The sequence below is a fragment of the Ambystoma mexicanum genome, chromosome 4p (assembly GCF_040938575.1).
Source record: "Ambystoma mexicanum isolate Mex_15411 chromosome 4p, UKY_AmexF1_1, whole genome shotgun sequence".
NCBI classification, from domain to species: domain Eukaryota; kingdom Metazoa; phylum Chordata; class Amphibia; order Caudata; family Ambystomatidae; genus Ambystoma; species Ambystoma mexicanum.
Genome location: NC_090927.1, coordinates 1,140,829,760 through 1,140,853,743, shown reverse-complemented (window position 1 = coordinate 1,140,853,743; position 23,984 = coordinate 1,140,829,760). Strand labels below are relative to the sequence as shown.

At 45.2% G+C, this 23,984-nt stretch overlaps 1 protein-coding gene across 8 annotated transcripts in view; it reads left to right on the top strand.

Annotated features, from left to right (window-relative positions):
* Positions 1-23,984, top strand: part of UTRN (utrophin) — a 2,010,688-nt gene that overhangs the window by 1,924,493 nt on the left and 62,211 nt on the right. For all 8 annotated transcript variants that reach the window (XM_069606729.1, XM_069606726.1, XM_069606725.1 and 5 more), the window contains 2 exons: positions 3,502-3,660; positions 6,373-6,616. In XM_069606729.1, the coding sequence (XP_069462830.1) occupies positions 3,502-3,660; positions 6,373-6,616 (403 nt within the window). The remainder of the gene's footprint in view (positions 1-3,501; positions 3,661-6,372; positions 6,617-23,984) is intronic.

Sequence of the window (23,984 nt, the reverse complement as noted above, 5' to 3'; positions counted from 1 at the left end):
TCGCCCAGATGTTAGTTGAATCATCAAAGGCGACCTATATTTTCTTAAGCGTTTCATGCACGCCTTATTTATGCCTTATTTTCTTCGTACACACTTTAAACTATGCAGAGCGAGAGGACTAAATAACACTGTACAAACTTCCAACATACAATGACATGGATGCTTTTCTACAAGGAAAATATCACTCCTTATTACTCGCTTGACATACCTCTAGTCACGCGACGATTGTTTCTTCACCGAGTGCCCTTCTTTGTTGATTTATACGTTTAGAAAATGTGCCTCCAAAATGTCAAGTGATTTGTGAACTTTTGAGTATGCATCAGAATACCCTGGCTTCAACCTTGAAAATCCTAGTACAGGTCTACGGGTTATTTTCCACGGAATACTCATCAGTATTTGGCATTTCTTCTCTCTGGGCAGGTTTGGTTCCACGTGTTTTCATTATGGCCACTTTACACTTTCTCCCAACTCCCATCTAACCCACCCCATCATCTCTCCATTCCACCCCCACCCCCAGTCACCATGCCCAAATACGCAACACATGTTTTTTTTGTTTTTTTTACATCAGCAAAGATACATCTGCGGTGAACACTACCCAGTTAAAAAGTCAATATGTAAAGTGGCCGCGATGAAAACACGGTAAGCAGCAGGTTTTTGTGGTGATTGGCGGCCACAGTATTCCATCCATATTGCTAATTGAGTTACTCCTGGGCTCATTTCAGTTTCCATTTGAGACTTCATGTGGACTCTCCACGCCTAAGCTTTAGGAAAGACTTGTGTTGGCCTAACAGTAATCCTAGAGTGTGTGGTCCATTAATGGGGTTAATTTAATCTGGGTCACCCTCTTCCTTTGAGACCGTGTTCCTCAGGTGGAGCTCTCTATTCTCGGCTGTCATGCATCCCCTCCTCACCTGTCCACATGTGCCGGAATATGTACTAAAGCTTCAGTTGTTTTGTTACTTTGACAGGAAATAGGGTGCCTGTTTTCCCAACGAGTAAATTAGGTTTTTAGTTCCTCGGAGGTTTACCCCATGAGTCCTTATTCCAGCCTTTTTCTTTGATGGCAAGGATTACCTAGTTCTTCTTGACCCTAGTATCTCCATATCTTTTATACATTCATTTGTATTGGTCAGGTGAATTGATAGACAACCCTCCATTTTATGGTGTGCTTTTTAGATCTTTTATTTGTAGTGTTGACTGGTATCCAGGGCTTCTAGTAGAAGTTCAAAAAGGTCTTGGATTGACAGTATCAGGAACTCTTCCCCCCCCCCCCCTTCACCCCCTTGCTTTTATGCTCTAACTGGCACTATAAAAACGCTGATGTTTGTTGCTCCGGCCATGTTGTCAGTCCTACATTCACTCTCATAACAGTGGTTGGCCTGGACTGAAGTTTGTTCTCAAAGGCATTGTAACTCCAACCAGCCGCTTTCTGGCTAACATCCTGTTTATGGCAGTCCTGTTCAGTCTCAAAGTCTGAGTAGATGGGGGAGGGGGGGCCCGCAGCGCTCCTTTGCACCTTCAAAATGCAGTTGCATAGCCTGCATCCCCAATGTGCAAAACGCCCCCCGCCTTGCATGGTCCTTTGGACATGCGCATTGGGGAACATAAACTGTCAAGGGTTTAACCTGTGGCTCCTCCATTAATGGGTGAGGATATTAGCAGGTGGGCGCTCATTCACCCATTATGGTCAAGCCACCCCTGACAGAACTGGACATTGACCATATTTCGTCAGATCTCCGACATCGTCATATAAATTGGCACAACTCACCTCCCCCTCATGCAATAACGTGGAGACTGCTATTAACTTGCGATAATGAACCTTCCCTGTCTATAAAGCTATGGCACAATGGTCGCGAGTGTCCTCAAATGAAATTGCTCATAACGTGGGCACTGTCTGCCAGTAGAAACCTGCATTATCTGCACCCTTCACTATAACATTTTTAACCCAAACTAAATCCAAATGTACCCATCTTCTACTGTCCCTTATACTTTGCTGTCCTACTTCCACTGCAATGCGTGAACATAGAAAAGGGGCACCTTTCCTTTTTCCCCCATGGTGGCCATGATGGGTACTGTTTTTGTCGTTCAAAGAACACATTTACAAGTGATAGTTTTTTCATTAATTATTTGGGGGTGCTAATCGCAGCGTTGACCTCGGCTGCCCTACAGTGCTGTAGGTCCTGCTAAAGGGCTATGGCAGCCTCTGTAATATTCCTCCATCATTACAGCACTTGGAAGCAGGGGGAATTCGACGCCTGAAACGATTTTTATGACGTTCTTGGTTTTTATTGCTCTTGCACAAGTTTGCCACTGGTCTGGCCTCCTAGCACTGCAAGCTTGTCTGAGAGCACACGAATGCGCATCGTCTTTGGTACCAGTGTATCTTGTTTTAAGTGAAGTGTAAAGTGAGTCTGCAGGTAAAGGCGGGTGTTACAGAATGATGAGCTGCAAAATGTGGGTGAAATGATTTTGCGTGCCAAGCAATGTCACAGTAAAGCGTATGGTGTTGAGGTAACATAGCTCGATAAAGGAAAGCCACAGGACGCGCGAAGGCCATTGGCTAGGCTATTTTATTCTGGTTGAGCTGGGAGAATCTAAATCAGGAGCTAGCCTATTACTACAGAAGGGTGTATGCGCAGGAGCGCCAAGCGCGTCACTAGTGCTTCCCTCACATATCTCCAAACTGCTGTTCCCCGGTTTTCCCAGGACTGCTGAAAATATTACATGATACATTGTCAGATGCTGAGCAAGGATGACTCTTTTCTATTGTGATTTTCCCAGAATAATTTTCCAAATAAGATAAAATCGGAAAATCTGAACAACACTTGATTAGTAATTATTGCGTCATGAAACAGTTCTCAAATGGACTGGTTTCCCGCCCCTACCTCCCTCACCATGGCCCTGAAGGTCAATGTGGGCACAGAAACACTCTCTTAATGTGTAATCAAAATTGTATTTTCGAAGGTTCACTCCTGGGCATTCTACATGTCCTACTGTGTTTAATCGCTTAAAACAAAGGCTTCCGTGCACTGCTGGAAGCGTGAAGTGTTTTGCTAGCAGCTACTGCATCTATGCTATGGCGCATTTGGCAGATGTTTAACATCCTGTCGTCATTTTCATGTATTTTCTACTAGCTGAAGTGCTGCCTTCCCATCCCCATTACTTTTGGATGAAGGCCATGTAAGCGTACTGGATTACTGCTCTTAATAGCGGTCTCTTTAGAAACACACAAGCTATGTTCAAGTGCTCTCTTGAGCACACTTTGCTAAATTAGGTTAAGTTCCTTTCTACATTGCAATCTTTTTCAGATGGCTCGCTGAGCGGACCTGTGTACTATGTGGCAATAGTGCAGTGTGGAAGAGGAAAGCAGAAATCTTTGCAAATGTGGCATGCAGATCAGAGGCATGGTGGAGACTGTTTGCCAATGGGCGTCCAGTGAAGGCATTGGCGCCTGTGTGTGTGTGCATCAGTTGGTTTTATCTCGGTCTCTCTCATCCCCAGGGAGGACGAGCATGCCCTCATTCAGCAGTACTGCCTAACTCTGGGAGGCGAGTCGCCGATGAGTCAGCCCCAAAGTCCCGCCCAGATCCTGAAGTCCGTCGAGAGGGAAGAGCGAGGAGAGCTGGAGCGCATCATCGCAGACTTGGAAGAAGAGCAAAGGTATTGTGAGCTTGCACTGCGGCACAGGAATTTAATTCACTGTCTGCTTCGCATGTTCCTCGCCAGCACAGTCCCTGCTTGACCCTTCTTCTTTTTCCATGCTCTAACATGCAGAGTCCCTCCAGGATCCCTCTTTATCTGCTATCCCTTAAAATACAGGGGAGCAGGGCAGGGGGTTGGGAGGGCAGTTCCAGGGGAGCAAAAGTATGGTTGAGCATCAGCAATTGGCGGGATGTTCTATGAAAAGTGGAGTCTTCAGGCCCTTCATGAGTGACCCAGTCCCATCCCAACTCTCCTGCTACCCGGCACCCTTACTTGTATCTCCCTGGATGCATCTCCTATGTACAGCGTGTGAGGAGGATTGTTCTGACTTTGGGGTGCCAGTGATTCCCTCAAGCTCACCAGGCTGCCTAAATGGTAGAGTGGCAGAACAGCCCAGGTCTAAGGCTCAGGAGGTGGAGTGGGGTGGTTGGCAGGTACAGTGCACACAATACCAGATCAAAGAATACCCATTCACTATATTTGCATAAGAATATAATCTTTGTATAGTAAAAAACAAGAGGTAAAACACTACACTGGCGCGTAAAGAAAATGTGGTTAAAAATAAGGGCAACACTGTAGTAGATAATTAGCAACAGTTTAACAAATTGTTCTTACTTTGAGTTAAGTGAAGAGCCTTTCCTGGTAGGGAATATGCAATCACAGGTTAGTAAAATACTTTTTCTTATATAGGCCAAAAAGTATGGGAAGAGGCCAAAGGGAACCAGTTTTGCAGATGTTGGCAGATATTTGAGGGAATGAGTTACATTCTGCAGAAATGTCCAAATGAGTGGTTTCTGATGTTCCAGTAGATTTTAGCCTACAGACGGCGCTTGGCGATGAAAAGGGGGACCCAGAGAAGACAAATTCAGTGAGAAAAGACTTGCAAGCATCCCAGAGTGTCGGGAGAGCAACACCCTGGATCAAAAAAGCAGTTCGGTCGTTTGTAGAGGCATCACAGTGTATGTCATTTGGCAATCACCTTAGGTTACTGCGACGACACACCAGTGCAGGAGAGATCCCAAGATCCTTGCAAAGGTTGATTTTTGAGATTCTGTGGTTCTTTGGTTGGGAGACTGAGCCAGAGAAGCTGAAAGGCGGTGACACTGTGTTAGGTACTGCAGCAAGGTTCCTCCGTCATCCTCTGGTGGAGCATTTGGCTTTTAAGGCTGGGATTGGCTTGAGAAGACCCGGATGAAGAATGATTATTGAAGATTTTCTTGCAAAGTCGCACCAAAGAAGGGCCAGCCACATAAGCACTGTTGGGTGAGCTTGGCGCTGCCGTTGCAGGATAAATGGTAGCAAAGCCCCTGGAGCTACCAGATGGGCATATGCAACAAAGGCATTTTCCTGATGTCCATGGATGAAGAAACTCTGGTTGGTATGGCACAGAGAGTCTTTGGGGTCCTGTTAAGATGGGGGCACCCATTTTAGCCGTCTGATTTTGTGAAATATCAAAGGATGCTGGTACAGCGCTTAAGTCCTCCATCGAGCAGGAGGCCTTCCAGGAGTTCAGCTAATTGAGTTCCAGCAGTTGAAAAGGGGAGTAGTTAAGGGGATCTACTTTTGTCCCCCTCCTCGCCCCCTCGGGAGGCATTAAGTGAAAGCACCCGATATCACACCAAGTATCGTTCAAACGAAAAGGAGTGGACAGCAAGTGGCAGACCATCCCTCCGCGATAGGAATCTAAATATGCCAGTCAGAACCGGTTTAAGGCTGACTACAGCCCTGAGTCATAGAATGCAGTCATCCAATGGGCAAATATGGCCACAGATATGCACACAAGTAGACACACAGACACATAATAGTCCTGTGACCCATCTGATCTTCGAGGCAAAGAAAGACTGCCTCCATTGTCTGAAATGTTGGCGGGAGTTAAAAAGGGGCAAGCCAGGTAAAGTTATTTCCACTTAGTGGAGCCATTTTTCACAAGCAGAAGACCTACCACCAGCCTAGAAACATGACGTACACAAGGGGGCTGGGAGGTTGGGGGGGTTCCTTCTCTTGGATTGGATACTATGGTGTATCTTTGGGCTATCACCCCTAAAAATCATTGAGGTGCTTATGACCGAGTATATTAAAAACAAAGCCCCACCCTCTGTCAGGTTTGGGATTAGGTCTGATTGGCAGCAAAAAATGAAGTACAAAATTCATAAAAGCCAGCTAAACGTACATTTCCTCATCAGGCAAAAGGGGGCTTTTTAGCTAACACAGCTCTGCTGCTTCCCAGTTTGGATTGTACTGTATACAGCCCATGCACACATACATATATCAATCTTCCCCTTCATCTGACCTTTTGAGCATTCATTTTAAGACTACACAGATGATACCCGTCAGAGGCTCAATGGAAACTGATACCTCAAAGCTCGTAAGAGACGATTGTATCCAATAGACATTAAATAAGAGAGCCGAAGGAACAAGAGTTTAGTCTAGGAGTCTATTCTAGCATATAAGTATATAAGAGACCACAAAATCATCTTTGGTGTTGCTTACAATATCTATTAAACAAGGTATTTTGCTTTATTGCTGTATATTGCCTACTGATTTATTTTGCCCATCTTGAATGCAGCATACAAGTGGTTGATCCCGCTGCAGCGCCTTCATTGTTCAATTATTGTTAGTTATTTTATATGACATGTACCTCATCTCTCGGTTTTTCTGTCTTCGTGTTAGGAGCTTACAGGTGGAATATGACCAGTTAAAAGAGCAGCATTTGAGAAAGGGAATGATTCCCCCGTCTTCGCCCCCAGACTCGTTGCTATCCACGCAGCACTCTCCTGAAGACACCGAGCTTATAGCAGAGGCCAAGCTTCTTCGACAGCACAAGGGCCGCCTGGAAGCCAGAATGCAGATATTGGAAGAACACAACACACAACTGGAGTCGCAGCTTCAACGGTTACGGCAGCTTCTTGAGCAGGTACCATCATCCTTTGTGTTGAAGCATGAATTTGTATTATATCCGTTGTATTGACAAGTGTGTGATGGAGATGGGCACAAAAGCATTTTGTCTTGAATAGGCAAATCTTTACTTTAAATATTTAAACATTGTGATTTTTGAGTGAATGCATTAAAGCATATATCTGCATGCTGTCCCTTTAAGAATTTTGGATACATACAATGGGCCTCTTCTATAATACTGCCTTGACAAATCCTTGTGGGAGAGGAGAAACATGCATTGGCAGACGTGCACTGGCTTTCTCTACTCTTATATATTTTATTAGCCACCCGGTGGGGGTGCAGTCTCCAAGCCAATCAGAATACCCGTCGCATCTAGATAGAGACATGGACGGGATTGTGAGTGTTCGCATGTGCTATATTCGGATGAAGCTGTGAGTGATGGCGGATGCCACGCTTGGATGGAGTAGTGAATGATAGCAGGCCTCACACCTAGACACAATTGCAAGGACTGCAATGCCAACGAACCAATCTACTAACAACTTCATCCTTCTGCATACACCTCTCAAACTCTAACCAAACACAACCACAAGCCTAAACACAGCAATCCCCACAAACGTCACTACTCTGCAACAACAAAACAAACCACACATAGACTTGCACAACAGCACACAATGACTACCGGCCGTAAAACACCCCAAGCCCAGCCAATGGACCCACCGGGCTGAGGCTGCCAACAGCACATCACCGCTCTCTTGCTCTTTTCCATCTTATTCCCACTAACTAACCCCCTCTTCTCCCTTTTTTCAGAGCCGCCAGGGGACCACTGCGGTGGTGATAGTGCACAGTAAATCCCCCCCCCCCCGCCCCCTCAGAGCCTTCTCGTAAGCGGGGAGCTTCCAGCTTCCCCGCTGGGAATTCAGGTAACTGCACCGCAACTCCATGCTCCCTTTCCCATCCTTCTCCTCAACCCAAATTCCACATCCCTTGCCCCATTACCTGGTGCTCCGTTGTCTCTCGCTGGCAGCGGGAACACTCAGTGTTCCTGGTGCATCTCGTCACGGCAGTGGCCACCATGGAAAGGCAGAAGCGACTAGGTGTAGTTCATTTCTCCCTACTTCATGGCAGCCACCTTGGTTTGTAGATTTTTTTCAAGTTAAGGAACAGCAACAGTGTGGTGATAATAGCCACAACTCACTCCTACATGACTTGTCCTTACTGCATTTTTTTAAAACTTTGTTTATTGCATTTTTTTATGAACAGGTAACATAGAACCATAACTATGGGTCACTGTGGTGGCCAAAACTTCACCCGCGCCCTCCCCCCGCCCTCCTCTCCCCTTCCCCTAATGAATCCCATAGGCACAGAGGTAGTATACACAGGCTGATACATTTGGTAACATCTTACTGCACGGCACAGTGTTGACCATCAGACACTACTGCTCAAACAGCGATTGTTCATTGATTTCAAAGTTCCCGGGGGTTAATGCATCACAGATATCCAAGCAGATTTCATATGGGTACCATCTTCTCTTGGTAATGGCTTGTCTGCTGATTAAAACTGTATGTTTGTGTGTGCACAGAACATGGTGATGGAAACCTACCCTGCGTCTCCTCTCCATATAAAATGTGCCAGGCCCTTGTGATGAATCAGTAACGATTCCCCTCAAAACCTAGACCTGGGACCGACCTTGTGACCGGTGGAAGGCAGATGCTTCCTTATCCGACCCTCGGGACAGTGTTCTGCAGGAGGGTCACATGAGGCAGGAAACGGATCAGGAGGAAGGGGACACTCGCCTGTTTCACTGTCCCTGAAACCCTAATCTTTTGATCTTTGTTGCAAAGTAGAAAGAGTTGTAGGTTTTCCAACTGTTGCTAGGGACTTCAAGTCCCAGAATTACCTCAGTACTGGGACGAGGAGGAGGGATGCATAGGAACACTACGCTGGGAGGGATCTCCTAATTGGTGCAAAATACCTGCATCTTAAGGGGACTGGGTGGCTTAAAAACCACCTCTGGTGCAGGCATTAGCGAGAGAAGCAGAGCAGTTGAAGAAGCGGCAGCGGGGGCCGTGATCACAGCTGAGAGGTAAGGCTGTGGCGAGAGAATACGTCAGGACCACAGAAACGCAACAAGCCATGGCGGCTTCTTAGAGAGTCTTGGCCTGGGACTCTTCTTGGTGAAGAGGTTGCACAGCGGGAAGCGTGAAGAGGAGACTCTTGCCTGGTAAACTTTGTGCAGAGTTCATGTAGCACAAACGAGCATTAGCGAGGGAAGCGTTCCCTCTGTGGTGGTTCCAGGTGGCTAAGTTGCTCCTGACCCTCTCCAGAGCAGCAGAGGCTCCATTCATCAGTGGCATGAGCAGAGGAGGATCAGTGGAAGCTGTCCAACCGACTGCGAGAGAGCCACAAGTATTGAAGAACTGCAAACACCAAGCAGAGCGTAATCGAACGACTTACACGGTGAGTTCACAGCTTGCAAGTGACTCCGGAGCGCTCCAACGAAGTCTGTGTGTTCACGGCGGGCTGATTCACTCACGAGTGAGTGAAAGCAACAGTAGCAGTGATTTTGGATACTTAACTAAACAAAACCAACAAAAGTGGTACTTATTGAAATTAAATGACTGTATAAATGAGTCCATGTGCGTGTGAAAGGCCTAAGAACCTCATGGGAAAGCTGTAAATGGTTTAGAAACTTGCAGGCAATAGCCAAGCTAAGAGTGTATTACCAGTCCGCAATACCAATGCATCAAACAGTACTGAAGGCAAAAGGGGAAGATTGAGAAGCTTAATGATTGTTAGACATACTGCTTATGTGCTATGACTTACAGATACATTGCCAAAGACAAGCTCGAGGAAAAGTGAGACTACCTGTTGGTCATTATTTGGTTGTTGGTACAGAGGGGAAATAAAGGTGCAAACAGGCTGCCCTTCTGGAGAAGGTTATCCAGAGATAGAGGAGCATAGTTGCCAAGAAGTCTTAAAGAGCTCTAAGTTGGTTCCTTGTTTTCTGCGCAAACTGTCTAAAGTTTGATGCTAAAGCCTAATGAAGTTGTTTTTTCTATAAGTTTGAAGTTACCACTGAAGCACCTTTCTGTTCTTGTTGAAGAAGTAGACGGGCAGGCGAGTATACCCATCGGGCATGAAGAAATTTCCTCAAAGAGTCTGGAAAAGGAAGGATCCAGATAGTAGTTGATGCAAGGCTGAACTGTGGTTTTAACAACAACTCATGATTGTCTCATAACATTTGAAGAAAAATTGTGAAGATAAACGACAATTCGTTTGAAACCAACCTGTTCTTACTCCAGGAAGAGTTGAAATAGTTTATTTCTTTCTGAAGCCCGAAGAAAGTGACAATTATCCTAATCAACACAAGTGTTGTTGCTTGCTTGGAGAAGACAAATGTGAGACAGTTCTTATTTCAGGAGGAGTGGGAACTTGCGATTTCTTGAGATACTTTAATGGAAAAACAAAACTTTGTGTGATTGAGTATCGAGCCTTAAGAACTGTGTTGGTACTTTGTGCTAAACTGGATTTCCTTGTTTCTTTTTGAACTGTGGAGAAAAACCCTTGGTTCAGGTCTGGGGAAGGGAACCTCACCCAGTTTATAAGAAGAAACATGTATCCTATTGTGAATCAGATCGTTTGTTACATATCACTATTAAATTGAATTTCCATATATTTCCTTTTTGCTTGATATGTTGTACAAGTGTGAGGGTCAGATATCCTTTTGTTAGTGTTTAGGCAGGGAAATCCTCATCAGGATAGGGATAGTGAGGTTTATCCAACCTGTTTCTTTGTAAATAGTTTTTAACTTTAGCCATTTCATTAAAGTTGTCCAACTCACATTTCTGACCCGTCGGACCCTGCGTTTTCATGCATACCATACGTCCCTCTAAGTGAAGTGAATTCAAGGAAAAAATAATTTTTGGGTTCCCATCGAGGCTACGGGTGGTATCGGATATGGCATTGACAGAACAGTTTCCCATTAAATGCATTTCTTAGGATATGAAGGGCAGAGAATATACAAAGCCCTCCCAGAATTAACTGATGAGGAAGTGGGAACAGAGACCTGTAAAGGTTTAGAGATAGCATTAAAGATATTGGATTTCCACTTCAATACCAAGACGAGCACTAAAGCAGAAGGGTGCCATTTTGCTATCCTTGAGCAGGAATCAGGTAAATCTGTCAGTCTATTTCACTGCACTGCAGCACCGGGCCTTCTCACTTAACTTTGCTGCCAAACATATTTCAGACACATTCTTTGCGTGTTGTGTGAGGGGTCAGTAATGATTTATGAAAACATGCCATTTTATTCTCAAAAGAAATATGATAAAAAATGGCTTGCTTTCCCTACTCTGCTGAGGATTTTTCTCCCTAACCAAGGCTAAGGGAAAACACTTGATAACTGGCTCTCACCCTAAGCAACAAATACACAAAGAAAATATATGGCAATACAACATGACCAGAACAACATTCTCAGTTTCTGCATAACCTTCTAAAGTCCTGGGTAATTTCCTTTCCCCAGGATTCATAGTTAATTCTGCTAATGTTTAATCAAAGAAATAAATGTCTCAAATCAGTTCTTGATGTTTCAAAGTCAAAGTTAGTTAACCAAAGTTCCAATGAGGGCAGATCTATTCTCCTTGGTGGAATATCCACTTTCCAATTCCAGTGAATAGCACCCATGGTAACCCCAGCCACGATGCTTTGTCACCTCTTCAAGAAGAAGTGCCACAGTTCAAAAAGAAATGCAATATCCACAACTGTCAGTGATATGTAGTTCTTGTTTAACAGTTAATATTTCCTTAGTTTCAATTTTAGAATTCAAAGTGATACATATACCTGGATTACTTCAGTGCTGCTGCTTCCACCTCAACAACTTCACTCCTACTTGATTCACCATGAGAATAGTCACCTTTGTCTCACAGTACTCCACCTTCTTTAGATTACTATAGTGTTGCATCTACTGACAACCAGATATACAACCGTAGCTCAGCGATTTGTACTTCTAGACAGGCTTCGACAAGATATAATTTAAAGTACTTCAATGCCTTCAAGTAGAGAAGGTACTCTTCCTCTGAATGTCGCTCTTCAAAAAGGACAGCCTCTTTGCGTCTCTTGTCTGTCTGCCACAATAACAACCTCAGTGTACCTTAAGACTCACCTCTCCGTCTTCCAGAGTCTCTGGTACTACAGGTTGTGTCCACTTCAAAATAGTCTTTACAAGCAGCCAGTGTCCCGGCTCCAACTGTACCTGCACCTTTCTGCCAGCTATTAGCCCAAGTAATTACCTAGAAGCCTTGGTGCTGCTCTCCTAGCTTCAGGTAATGCTTGCACACCTTGTATTGTAGGCCAGTTGAATTGTTAGTAACTTCACAGTAACAAGTAGATTGCTTTTCACTCTGAGAAAGGCTGGTTTCACTGTTAATATTGGGATACTCTTGGCTTGAGCAATGCTTGTTCTGTTCTTCAATGATATATACACTTTAACTTCTTATATATGAAAGGTATGCCACATTAAAGTAAAGAATAGAATCCCGTCTTTCTTTAGGAGTTACAATTAGGCACACATGACCATTTCTAAGTGTAGTTTTCAGAGTTGAAAGATTAGTATTGAATTGTATTCCTGTATAAAGTGAAGGATAACGTTCAGTCCTCCTTTGAGAATCGCAATTGGGCACACGCAACCACTCCTGTAGACAGCAAGAGTCTTTTAAAGGTTGAACAATGGGTTTAAGCAGTGTTTGCTTTTCACGCGAGTAAAAGGATTTTCATATTATACGTAAGTGCTACATTTCCATTGTTCGGGTATCGCAGCTTAAACTAACAACTTCTGCTCACTTTAAAACCACTTAAAACCATACGTGTGTGAATAGGGAACTGGATACTGTTGCCGGCAATGCTTGCGCAAGGTATTAGAATGCTGTGCTTCACTTGCCGGCATCTTTAATACTTGCTCTGCGAGTTGCACTGCTTCCACATCATCTTCCACGACTTCAACTGCTTGTAGATTTTTAGATGCCCACACCCTTCCTCTGTGAAGGTGTCTCTGGTCCAGCCACATGTCTTTGGAGCCCCTCTCGCTCCTGGGACCCATGGCTTGACAACAGCTCCTCGCCTCCGTCTCTAGCACCTTCACTGCACGGCAATCACAGCAATTGGGCTCACGTGGGGAAAGACTGCTCTCCTGCTCGCCTTCTGCTGTGCAGCCTCTGTACTTCAGAGTTTGGGGGAGCAGGACCCTCTCAGAACAAGCAGGTGAAATCTGCTGTCTCAGCATTCTGGCATCCCTCTTGTCCTTCCACTTGGTTTTCCCTGCCGCGTGCCTCCTTCCTTCTGCTGCTTCTGCTACAGGTCGCATTCCATTCACAGTTCCAGCTCCTTCCAATTGCCTGCACCTGAGGGTGCCTTTTCTGCCTCCCAGGTTCCTTCAGGTGTGGGCTGTTAGGCTTCATTGCCTGACTGCTGCAACTGCATGCCTCTTCAGCCCTCTTCCAAGTACTCCTGGGATTATCGGACTTGTAGGCCCCTCCAGCAAAGTTCGTTTTTTTAACAATTTGAGTTCATTTTATGGGTGGATTTATTTCCTGAAACTCATTAAAAGATGGACTGTTAGAATTGGTTGTTACAGAGGAAGACATTGGATTTAAGGTACTTTCTCTAGATCCTTTTACATTATACCTTTGGGAGTAGGGCAATCCCCAGTATACTTCTGAATACAAGCTTTTCCCCTGAAGCAATTACATTGTTGAACTGTGAAATCCTGAAATACAAAGTTGCGCAGTGGTCGCGTAATTGAATGAGTTACAAGAGATACATTGTTGAAAGTCTCTGCATCTTCAAAGCAACTTTTAATTGTTTGTAAGATACCAAGTAACAGCGTGGTCATGTATTTGCTGTGTTATTAGAAATATGTTGTCGAAAGTCTCTGAATCCTTAATGAACATTCAATTGTATCCGCAAATGATGCTGCAGTGATTGTGCACCTCAGTGGAAGGAGGACACATACAGAAGGGGCTACAGAATAATTAATGCAATGGTTTTGCTATAAAATAAAGAACGTTTTGATTGTGAATATTTAAACTAAGTTTCTTGACCCCAGAGAGACTATTTCTAAAATTACAGGCTCTTGTTAAAAGTGTGGGGTAGGGAACCCCAGTATCTATCTTTTTGTGGAAGATGCTTATAATCATCAGGAAGGGAGCCTCAATATCTTTTTGTTGAAAAGATTTATGGAACATGCAATCAAAAGTCAAGCATGTTTGAATGTGAATCCAGCATTGCCAGAGAAGCAAGGCCTTATGGGGCCTGTAGTTAAAAGCAGCATGTTTTGAATGTCAAACTAAACTATCAGAGAGACGATTTTGACTACTGCATTGAATGAATTAAAGAAAGTCAATGAATTAAAGAAAGTCAAGTACGTTTGAACTGTTCAAGGAGTGAAATATCTTTGACTAGTGAACCACTTCAGAAGGTTTACCATACAAACTTTATTTGAAACAAGGGGAAGAGAAACCCCAATGAGAAGAGCTGGTTCTGTTTGAGTTTGAACACTATTTCGTTAAGAACAACAACTTTGCACATGTTTGCTTAGTTTATTGTGAGGGCAAGCAGAGGTTTGGGCACAGACAGATAGTTGGTTTTGGACCTTTAGACACAGACTATCCTTAATTTAGGTATGGAAATCCCACCTTACCATAGGGCAAATTAGGCGAGACACCATCCTGACATTTGAGTTAATAAAATTTGTATAACTTGAATCCTTGGTTGTCTGTGTCACCTTCCATGATGCCAACCTTGCGCTTCCCACAGATTCTGAGCCTTTTAAATATATCCATCAGACGCAGTCTGGATCCAGACATTTTCAGATTGCCACCTGCTTCTTTTAGTGACTCGGGAGTATCCTTGGTCTCCAAGCCAACACCTAGGACACTGGTTGGGGACACTGCTCATGGGCCGAAGAGAGCGATGAAAAACAGCAATAAGAAGTGGCACCTTCACTCAAGAAGTCCCTGGCAGGTGTGTTAGCCAGAGGACTCCATACCACAACTTGTCAAGAGAGGCAAGCCGGAGTCTTCTTTCCTGACCTCATCTACACCAGAGGCAAGAGTTTGAGATTGGCACGGCGAAAAATCTTTGATCATGCCTCTTCCTTGGTTGCTCCTCTCGTAGCCCAGCCGCTCATTGCTAAGAACCGCTCCAGCCATTCCAAACACTGCATCTACAAGGCTTGCATCTTGGTACAGTGCTAAGAGAACTGGCGTCTTGGGCACTGGGTCACTCGGCTCCATCCAGACCAATATGTCTGGCTTCAGTGGCGCTAGTGCAGTTGGCTCCAACAGAGTCAGGGTTTTAAGAAGAATCATGTTTCAAGAGCCTTGACCGGTCTGCCTCCTTCAGGAGATTCAGGGATAACTTTGAGGAGTTTGTTGCCTATGTCAGGAGTCCGCAGACTGCGGCTCCCCAGATGTTTTGAAATATGATTCCTCACTTTTGACTATGCTGGTTAGGGTTGGTGGTAGTTGTAGTGCAATACATCGGGAGAGCCAATGTTTGCAGACCCCTATGCAATGCAATCAGGCTCAGCCTTTAGAGTATGCACCGTGCTGGGGGAATCGGAGATTGAAGGCAAGAGAGAGGAAGCTTTGTTGCAATTTGGATTTAACTACGTAAGGCGAGTGGTTTGGATTCCTTTCCACACTCTGAGATGGGGTCATTGGCAGTGTCTGCTCTAGGGCCTGATTTTAGCCCTTGTTGAGCTGTGATTTCAAGGTCTGTGGACTCACTGGGCCTGGCCACGCCAACTGAAGAGGTCATCAAGGCATATACTACTAAAGCTATCAAAGCGTCTGAGTTCAGCAAGGTTCTCTTACTACCTTTCAGTGGAGTCCTCAGAAAGAGGTGCAGGTCGGCTTCTGTGCGGTCTGTACACATGGACATGATGCAAAATCATCTAGCCGCTCTCGCTGACCCCCTATTTCTAAGAACGCACTCTGCACCAAAGCATCTTGTGGTGCAAGCAGCTGTGGTCCCGAAGTGGGAAATACTGGATGCCTAGGGGAGAAAAGCTTTTGATGCAGGCTTTCTGGCTTTGGAAATCCTGAATGCCTCGTCAAGTTTGGCAGGATATCCCCAAGACCATTGTCCGCCTGCTCTCCATTCATCCTAGACCACAACAGCTGAAAAGCTCTGGTCACTAATTTGGCCCTGTTTACTGATGTGCCATGGCCTGCATGAGTGTAGAATCGGAAGACGAATAAGCGCTTTGACCTTAGACTCCCTGCGCTACCCCTACTTCTCGCTCTGATTATGGTGTGAAGGACCACTACACTCCAACTTACAGTAATAACTTAAATTTCCCTTCATGGTAAATAGCAACTTCTGTTTAATAAGAAAATGCAAGTGCATAGTCCATGTACCTCTATTTTCATATACGCCTACTGGGATAAAACGTGCACAGTTCTGTATTTGCATAGTTCTTTTGTTTTGCCGTGTTTTTCATGGAAGCGATTTCTGTAGATTGTGGCATATTGCAGGAGGTTTTTCCTTATGGTTTGGAAGATTCATTGTGACAAGTGTTCAGGAAGTAGTAATCAATGAATATGCATAAGACCAGTTAATGCATTATTTCTTGGCACATGCATGTTTTGTAAATAGGCTCCTCCACTTGTTTTATTGATTTATGTATTATATTTATAGTGCAGCCTTTAATGGTACCTCCTCTCCCCCTCCCTTTACTCAGCGGAAGGCCTTGCACATTCGTTGACATGCTGATGTACAGTACGCCCACCTGCGCCGAAAAAACTAATCTCAGAGTGAAAAAATAATGGCTTTCAGATTTTTTTGCAAACAAGACAAATCTCAAGAATGCAGCAGGGCTTTACTACAGCACCCTGCCACCTGTGCGCAGCAGCTCAGTGGGGGGATATTTACTGGCACATTATGCATGCAGCACTCGCCCAGATTTGATGCTGGACTTGAAAATTACTGAAAAGCTCAATTGCAGTAGGCTAAGCGTGACAGATGCAAAGTCTTTGCTTCAAAGTCCACCAGGAGAGGCAGAGGATTAGGAATGTGTCTTCATCCTGCACATTTTGTATGTCATCATGCAGAAGAAAGTAAAAATCCGTCATTGCTTCTTCAGCCTGCTCAATCCCAGGTGGAGCAAGGTTATCTAGCCAGCTTTGCAAGAGCCGTTCCCAACCTGCAATTTGGACTAACACATCATTGTTTACAGGTATGTTTTGATATATGATATGATAGGTTATTTATAACCCGCTTAATACCCAGAGGTTTCTAAGCGCGGACCCGGGGATCGAACCTGTGGTGCTCCGTGTCGTTTTGCTTTAAAGGCGAGCACGTTGCCCCTGAGCTATCCTGCGGAGACAGATCAATGCTTTTGATATGTAGGCATTGATTCTGTCTAAAGAAGTGGTGGACATTTAATTGCCATCTGTAATCTAGATTCGAAATATCTTCTTATTCCACCCCAACCCCCCTATTTCTCCAGCATGGGGTCTGGCATGGATTCACATGCTCATGAATATTCCCTGTCGTCAGGCTGGGAATCCTCGGTAAAGAAAAATCAGTATCCGTTTCGTTTCTGATCTGTCTTTCGTAGTAGCAACCAATCACTGATCTCTGCGTCATACTGACCACAGCCAATGACTGCCCTCTACCCAAGCCCCGCCTCTGGCAGCCATCTTCAGATTTGGTAGCACGTGAAGTGGCAGTATGACCAAGTGAAGAGCCGCAGAGGGGTAGGCGGGAGGGTTCGCATGTGAATCCATGCCAGACCCATGCTGGAGAACAACAGTTACAGGTAAGTAACTTGTTCCTTCTCCAGCATGGGGTCTGGCATGGATTCACGTGCTCATGAATAAAGAATACATAGCAGTACACACATGCACAACCACGGGAGGTGGCAAAGGCTCAACATTAAGCATTACATCAAACTCAACATTAAGCAATTCTTACCTCCTCACCCGGCTCACCTTAGGCGAACAGATTGCGCAGCACTGCTTGGCCGACCCTGGACTCCTCCCTGGAATCCCGATCGACGCAGTAGAACTTCGTGAAGGTGTGCGTCGACCTCCACGTAGCAGCCCTGCAGATGTCCAGCAAGGGCACACCAGATAGGAACGCTGTGTTAGCTGCGATCGCTCTGGTGGAATGGGCTCTCGGACGGCCAGGCAGCGGTCGGTTTGCCAACCGATGACAGTACATGATACAGCCGGAGAGCCATCTGGAAATGGAGGCCTTTGAGAGAGCCTTCCCCTGATTGACAGGTCCAAAGTTCACAAAAAGTTGTGACGTTTTCCGAAAACACTTTGTGCGGTCCACGTAAAACTTCAGCACTCTAGCCACATCCAGCGAGTGCAAAGTCCTTTCGGCCGGCGACGAAGGCGACGGGAAGAAAACAGGCAACACCAAGGGTTTGTTGAGGTGGAAGTCCGACGGCACCTTGGGCATGAAGGAGGGGTGCGTCCTGAGCACCACCCTCGTATCGTGAAAAGTCAAGTACGGGGGCTTGCAGGAAAGGGCCTGGATCTCTCCCACTCTTCGTGCGGAGGTGATGGCCGGTCAGGTACTGTCAGGTTGGAGTGACATATTCTTTACATACAGTATCATATACTCATTTACATTGGGTCATGGGAGACACATATTTAGTATAGAAAGGTTTTAGGAAGTTATTATGGGTTATATTTTTAAACAGCCAATTTTGCCCTTAACCTTCATTGCAGTCTATGGAAATTGCCCCAAGCCAAGATGGAGGTTCTCAGTCTAAATTCTGATTGGCTGGGGATTGTTTATAGGGAGGACAATGAACATTCTAAACTGCCTTTCATCGTCCTTGCCCAGCTGAGAGGTTGTGTGCCTTGTTGCTCCTGCTTAACTTTGTCAAGGGTGACAAGTTTCTAGCAGTTGAGCGGAAGATCTGAAAGTCTAACAGGAGTCGTGTTTGGAGTTTGGTGGAGACACAGGACAGGAGTCAGAAACTTCAATTTTTTCTGAGAAAAGAAGTTTTCAAGTCTTATTCACAAGATAAGTGACCTTCCAGTTTTGTTGAACTTTGTAAAAAGGTTATATTTATCTATGGGATTGAAATCGCAAATCTGTATCTAAAAAGATTGAAGCGCGTACGTTTGTTTTTATCGCTACATGTCAATTCAAACTAGCGCGTGAGTTTTATTTTTCCTGTTACTTTGAGCCCACGCGTGTGTCGTAGCGCGTGAGAGTGAAGCGCGAGCGTGAACCTTGGAATCGCGTTTACTGTTCGTTTACGCGAGGGTTTATCTGCGTGATAAAATAAGCGCGTGTGTTTTTTCTTGCGATTTGGTTATTTGCGCGTATGCGTATTTATTCGTGAGTTTGACTTTAGCGCGTGTAATTTTTATCGCGTCTTGGACTTTAGCGCGAGTGCGTTTACCCGCAAATTGAATTGTCAGCACGAGTGCGTATTTCCCGCGACTTGGAGGAAAGCGTGTGTAATTTTTTATCGCGTCTTGGACTTTAGCGCGAGTGCGTATTTCCCGCGATTTGGAGAAAAGCGCGTGTGATTTTTCCCGCGGTTTTAGATTTTAGCGCATGTGCTGGCTTTCCACGTGAAGATTCCATCGCAAGTTCAATTCGTTCCTGAGAAAAAGACACTCTACAAAGAAAATATTAAAAATAAATACAAGAACTTAAAAGAACTTCTTAAAACTTATTTGAAGACCTTGTTCAAGAATCTTAGGGTTGAGCAGACTAACTACAAAGTTAAATTACATTCATGGACCTACTGAGAAGGCTGAATGATCTACAAGATTCTGGTCCACAAGTAAGGAAGTCTTGTCTGCTTATCACTTCTCTGGGCATTCTGAAGAGAAGTACCAGGTATGGTTTTTAAACTATTTTGGTAAAGGATTTAGAGTTTAAGGTTAGTATAGTAACCCATGAGTAATGAGGTATATTGCATGTTTATGTTTTAACTACAGGTGAAGAACCAGCGAGTTGATAGCTTCCAGCCTGGTGTTTGTTTCTTTGTCCCTTCCCCCTTTCCCCTGAAAGTGAGGTAAACTGAGCAGTTATATTTATGTCAGCTCAGAGTGCCACATTTTGGGTGGATTGTCGGGGGTTCAGCAGCTTCTGCAGACACCAGGTTCTCGGCAGGACAGTATGAAAGGCCAATAAAAAAAAAAGTGTCTGCCCAAGCTGTTATGAACCCCGACGAGACAACCATGGAGGCATTGGGAGTAATGGTTAGGGAAATGAGAGAAGAGTTACGGGTGGCTCATCAGGAGTATTCAAGTCTTTGTCAAAGAATGGATGAGTTAAATTTAAAGGTAACCCAAATACAAGAAAGAGAAGTTGAAGTTTCGGAAGGTGCAGGAAACCCACCCGAGTTGGTGAGAGTAGGAGAAGAACAAGAACCTAGGCTTCCCAGGGGGGCAGAGAGAGGTTTAGGAACTTTAGTTATGGCTGTTCCTTTGGCAGCTCCAGAACGTTTCTTAGGAGATTCTAGAAAGTTTCAAATTTTTCAGACTCAGTGTGAATTGCATTTTCTAAGTCGTCCAGAGTTGTTTTCCACAGATGCTTCAAAGGTAACATTCATCTTATCATATTTATCTGGAGAAGCTTCTCCGTGGGGAAGTCTTTTGGTTAGTCAAAAGAATTTGGCTTTGAATAATTATTCCCTTTTCCAGACAGAATTTAAGAAAATGTTTGATAAGAGACAGTTATCTTTAGAGGTTGATGGAGAATTACTGGAACTGCGCCAGGGAGGAAAGGAGTTGATTTCTTATATCACTCAATTTAGAACTTTAATTTTAGAAAGTAAATGGCCAGAGGAGAAGAGGGCTTCCTTATTTTATAGGGGCTTAAAGGATGAGTTAAAAGATGCTCTGGCTGGAGTTTTGGGGCGACCAAATACTTTAGATGCCTTAATTGATTTGGTGGTACAGTTGGATTTTCGTTTAACAGAAAGACATTCTGAGCGTAGACGTACTCAGGGAAAGGTTAGGTTTCCGGGAAGAATGGAGAGGCCTAAAGTGGAGGTGGTGAACAGAGAAGTGAAGTCAAAGATAATTGACCAGCAGAGCCGGGTGAGAGGTCCGTTGTCCAAGGAAGAGAAGGCAAGAAGAAGAGAGAATAATTTGTGCTTATACTGTGGTAGGAGTGGTCATTTTCTTGAAACCTGTCCTTTTACCCCCAAGAAGATCTCCAAATCTTCAGGCAGAGTACAACAAGCGGCTAACTTAATACAGACAGCGGTTCCTCACATAACTGTGAACGTATCCTTGATGTTTGAAAAGGTATTTTTAGGTTCTGGGCCAATTATTATGGATTCAGGAGCTACGGGTAATTTTATGGATAGAGGATTGGCAAAAACTCTAGGTGTTCCTATAGTTGCTAAGAAAGAAATGGAGCAGATCAGAGCAGTTGATGGGACATCTCTTTCTTCAGGTCCAATCACTCATAATACAGAGTTACTTGAGATGGAGATGACTGGAGGTCATAAAGAAAATATCTCTTTTGAGTTAATTGACGCGCTAATCTTGAAAATTATTTTGGGTATGCCCTGGCTTACACTTCATAATCCCAGAATTGATTGGAGTGCAAGAATTGTATCCTTAGAATCAACCTTTTGTCAGGAACATTGTCTTTCAGGAGAATCTTTTGAAGAGAAAGAAAAAGTTGTGAATTCTGTTTCATTCTCGCTTGCAGAAAGAGGGGCAATAGGTTTTGACATTGGAGCAGTTGTGGGTGAACTTCCAACTTGTTATCAGGATTTTTGGGATGTTTTTGATGAAAAGGAAGCTGGAGAGTTGCCTCCTCATAGACCTTTTGACTGCAAGATAGAGTTGGAGACTGGAGCTATTTTACCAAGCAGTAGGGTTTATGCCTTGACTGAAAAAGAGAATGATTATTTGAAAGAATATTTAAAGGAAAATTTGGGTAAAGGATTTATTCGGCACTCTCAATCGCCGGCAGCCTCACCATTATTCTTTGTGCCTAAAGCTGATGGTTCTCTCAGAACTTGTATAGATTACAGGGCAGTAAATAGAATGACAGTAAAAAATCGGTATCCTCTCCCTCTCATTTCAGAAATGTTAAACCAAATCCAAGGTGCAACCATATTTTCTAAGTTGGATTTACGTGGAGCTTATCATCTTGTAAGGATCCAAGAGGGGGATGAGTGTTAGACGGCATTTAAAACCAGATTTGGCCTGTACGAGTACCAAGTGATGCCTTTCGGTCTTTGCAATGCCCCAGCGGCTTTTCAATTTTTTATCGATGAGGTTCTTCGGGAATTTCTTGATGTTTTTGTTATCGTCTATATTGACGACATTTTGATTTTTTCCCAGAATTTGGAGAAACATAAAATTCACGTTCGACAGGTTTTAAGGAAATTGATAGAGAATAATCTTTACGCTAAATTGGAGAAGAGTCAGTTCCATACGGATTCGGTAGAATTTTTAGGATTTGTGATCACTCCTTGTGGCCTGGAAATGAATCCAAAAAAGGTGGAAGCGGTTTGTGATTGGCCTACTCCAGCTAAGGTGAAGGAGATCCAGAACTTTTTGGGATTTGCCAATTTTTACCGAAGATTCATTGAAGGCTTCGCCAGTTTAGTAGCTCCAATTACTCGACTTTTACGAAAAGGAGTTCCATTTGTTTGGGAAGCTAAGGCTGATGAGGCTTTTCAAATTTTGAAGGAGAAATTCATTACCTCTCCTATCTTGATTCACCCTGATACTTCCAAACCATTTTTTGTAGAGGCTGATGCTTCCAATGTGGCAATGGAAGCAGCGTTGTCTCAGAGGCATAATGTTACAGGACAATTGCATCCAGTGGCCTACTTTTCTAAGAGATTTTCACCTGCGGAGGAAAATTACACCATTTCAGACCGAGAGCTTCTGGCACCTTGGGCATGAAGGAGGGGTGCGTCCTGAGCACCACCCTCGTGTCGTGAAAAGTCAAGTACGGGGGCTTGCAGGAAAGGGCCTGGATCTCTCCCACTCTTCGTGCGGAGGTGATGGCCACAAGAAACGCTGTTTTCCACGACAAGAACTTCAACGGAGCCGAGTGCAGAGGCTCGAACGGAGGTCCCATGAGCTTGGTCAGCACCACGTTGAGCTCCCACGCCGGGGCCGGAGCCTTCACCGGCGGGAACGATCTGAACAGGCCCTTCATGAATTCTTTCACCAGACGATAAGACCACAAAGACGTCCGCCCCGTGGTTCTGGTGTATCGGGAGATCGCAGCAAGATGAATCTTGATGGACGCGTGCGCCAGTCCAGCCTTGGCCAGCGTCAGAAGGTACGGCAGTACCTGGGGAGCCGTAATCCGTAGAGGGTTAATCTTCTGTGCGTGGCACCAGACAGAGAACCTCTTCCATTTGTGTCCATAGCATTTAAGAGTTGAGGATGCGCTGGCCTTTGCAAGAACCTCTCTGCAGTCGGCCGGTATATCGTATCCTCCAAACTCTAACGCTGCAGGAGCCAGGCCTGCAAGTTCAGTGACTTTGGGTCGTGATGGAGGATGGCGCCTCCTTCCCTGGAGAGAAGATCCGCGTCCCCTGGCAGCTTGATTGACGGGGACGCTGACAAGTCCAGAAGGTCCGGGAACCATATCTGCCTCGGCCACGCAGGTGCAACGAGGATCATCCTGCACCGTGACCTCTTGAGCTGGTTGATGAGCCGGATCAGTAATGGCAATGGAGGGAACACGTATAGAAACAGGCCCTCCCAGGGGAACGAGAAAGCATCACCCATGCTCCTCGGCTGGGGAAACCTGCTGGCGAACCTCCGGCACTTGGAGTTCGTCGCCGTCGCGAACAGATCGATCTGGGGTGTGCCACACCGTCGGAAGAGGCGGTCCACTAGATCCTGTCGTAGTTCCCACTCGTGGCACGAGCGCAGCTCTCTGCTGAGCGAGTCGGCGATGGTGTTTTTTATCCCTGCCAGATGAAACGGCACCAGAAACATCCCTTGGGCGATGGCCCAATGCCACAGATCCTGCGCATCCTTGGACAGAGCTGGGGATCTGGTACCGCCCTGCTTCCTGATGTAGAACATGGTGGTGGTGTTGTCGGTGAAGATCCTCACCACCTTGCCCTTGAGGGACGGAAGAAAGGACCTGAGGGCCCAAAACACTGCACGGAGCTCCAGGACGTTGATATGGAGGGACTTCTCCGTCGGAAGCCAAAGGCCTCTCGCGTGCAGATTTTCGGTGGGCGCTCCCCACCCTTCCAGGGAGTCATCCGTGGTCACTATCTCCTGGTGGCCGGGGTTCTGGAAGTCCATGCCCGCCGTCAGATGCGCACGGGTGCCCCACCACCGGATCGCTCGTCGGAAACTCTCGTCGAGTGTGATCCTCTCCTCGAAGCTGCCCGTCGTCTGGATCCA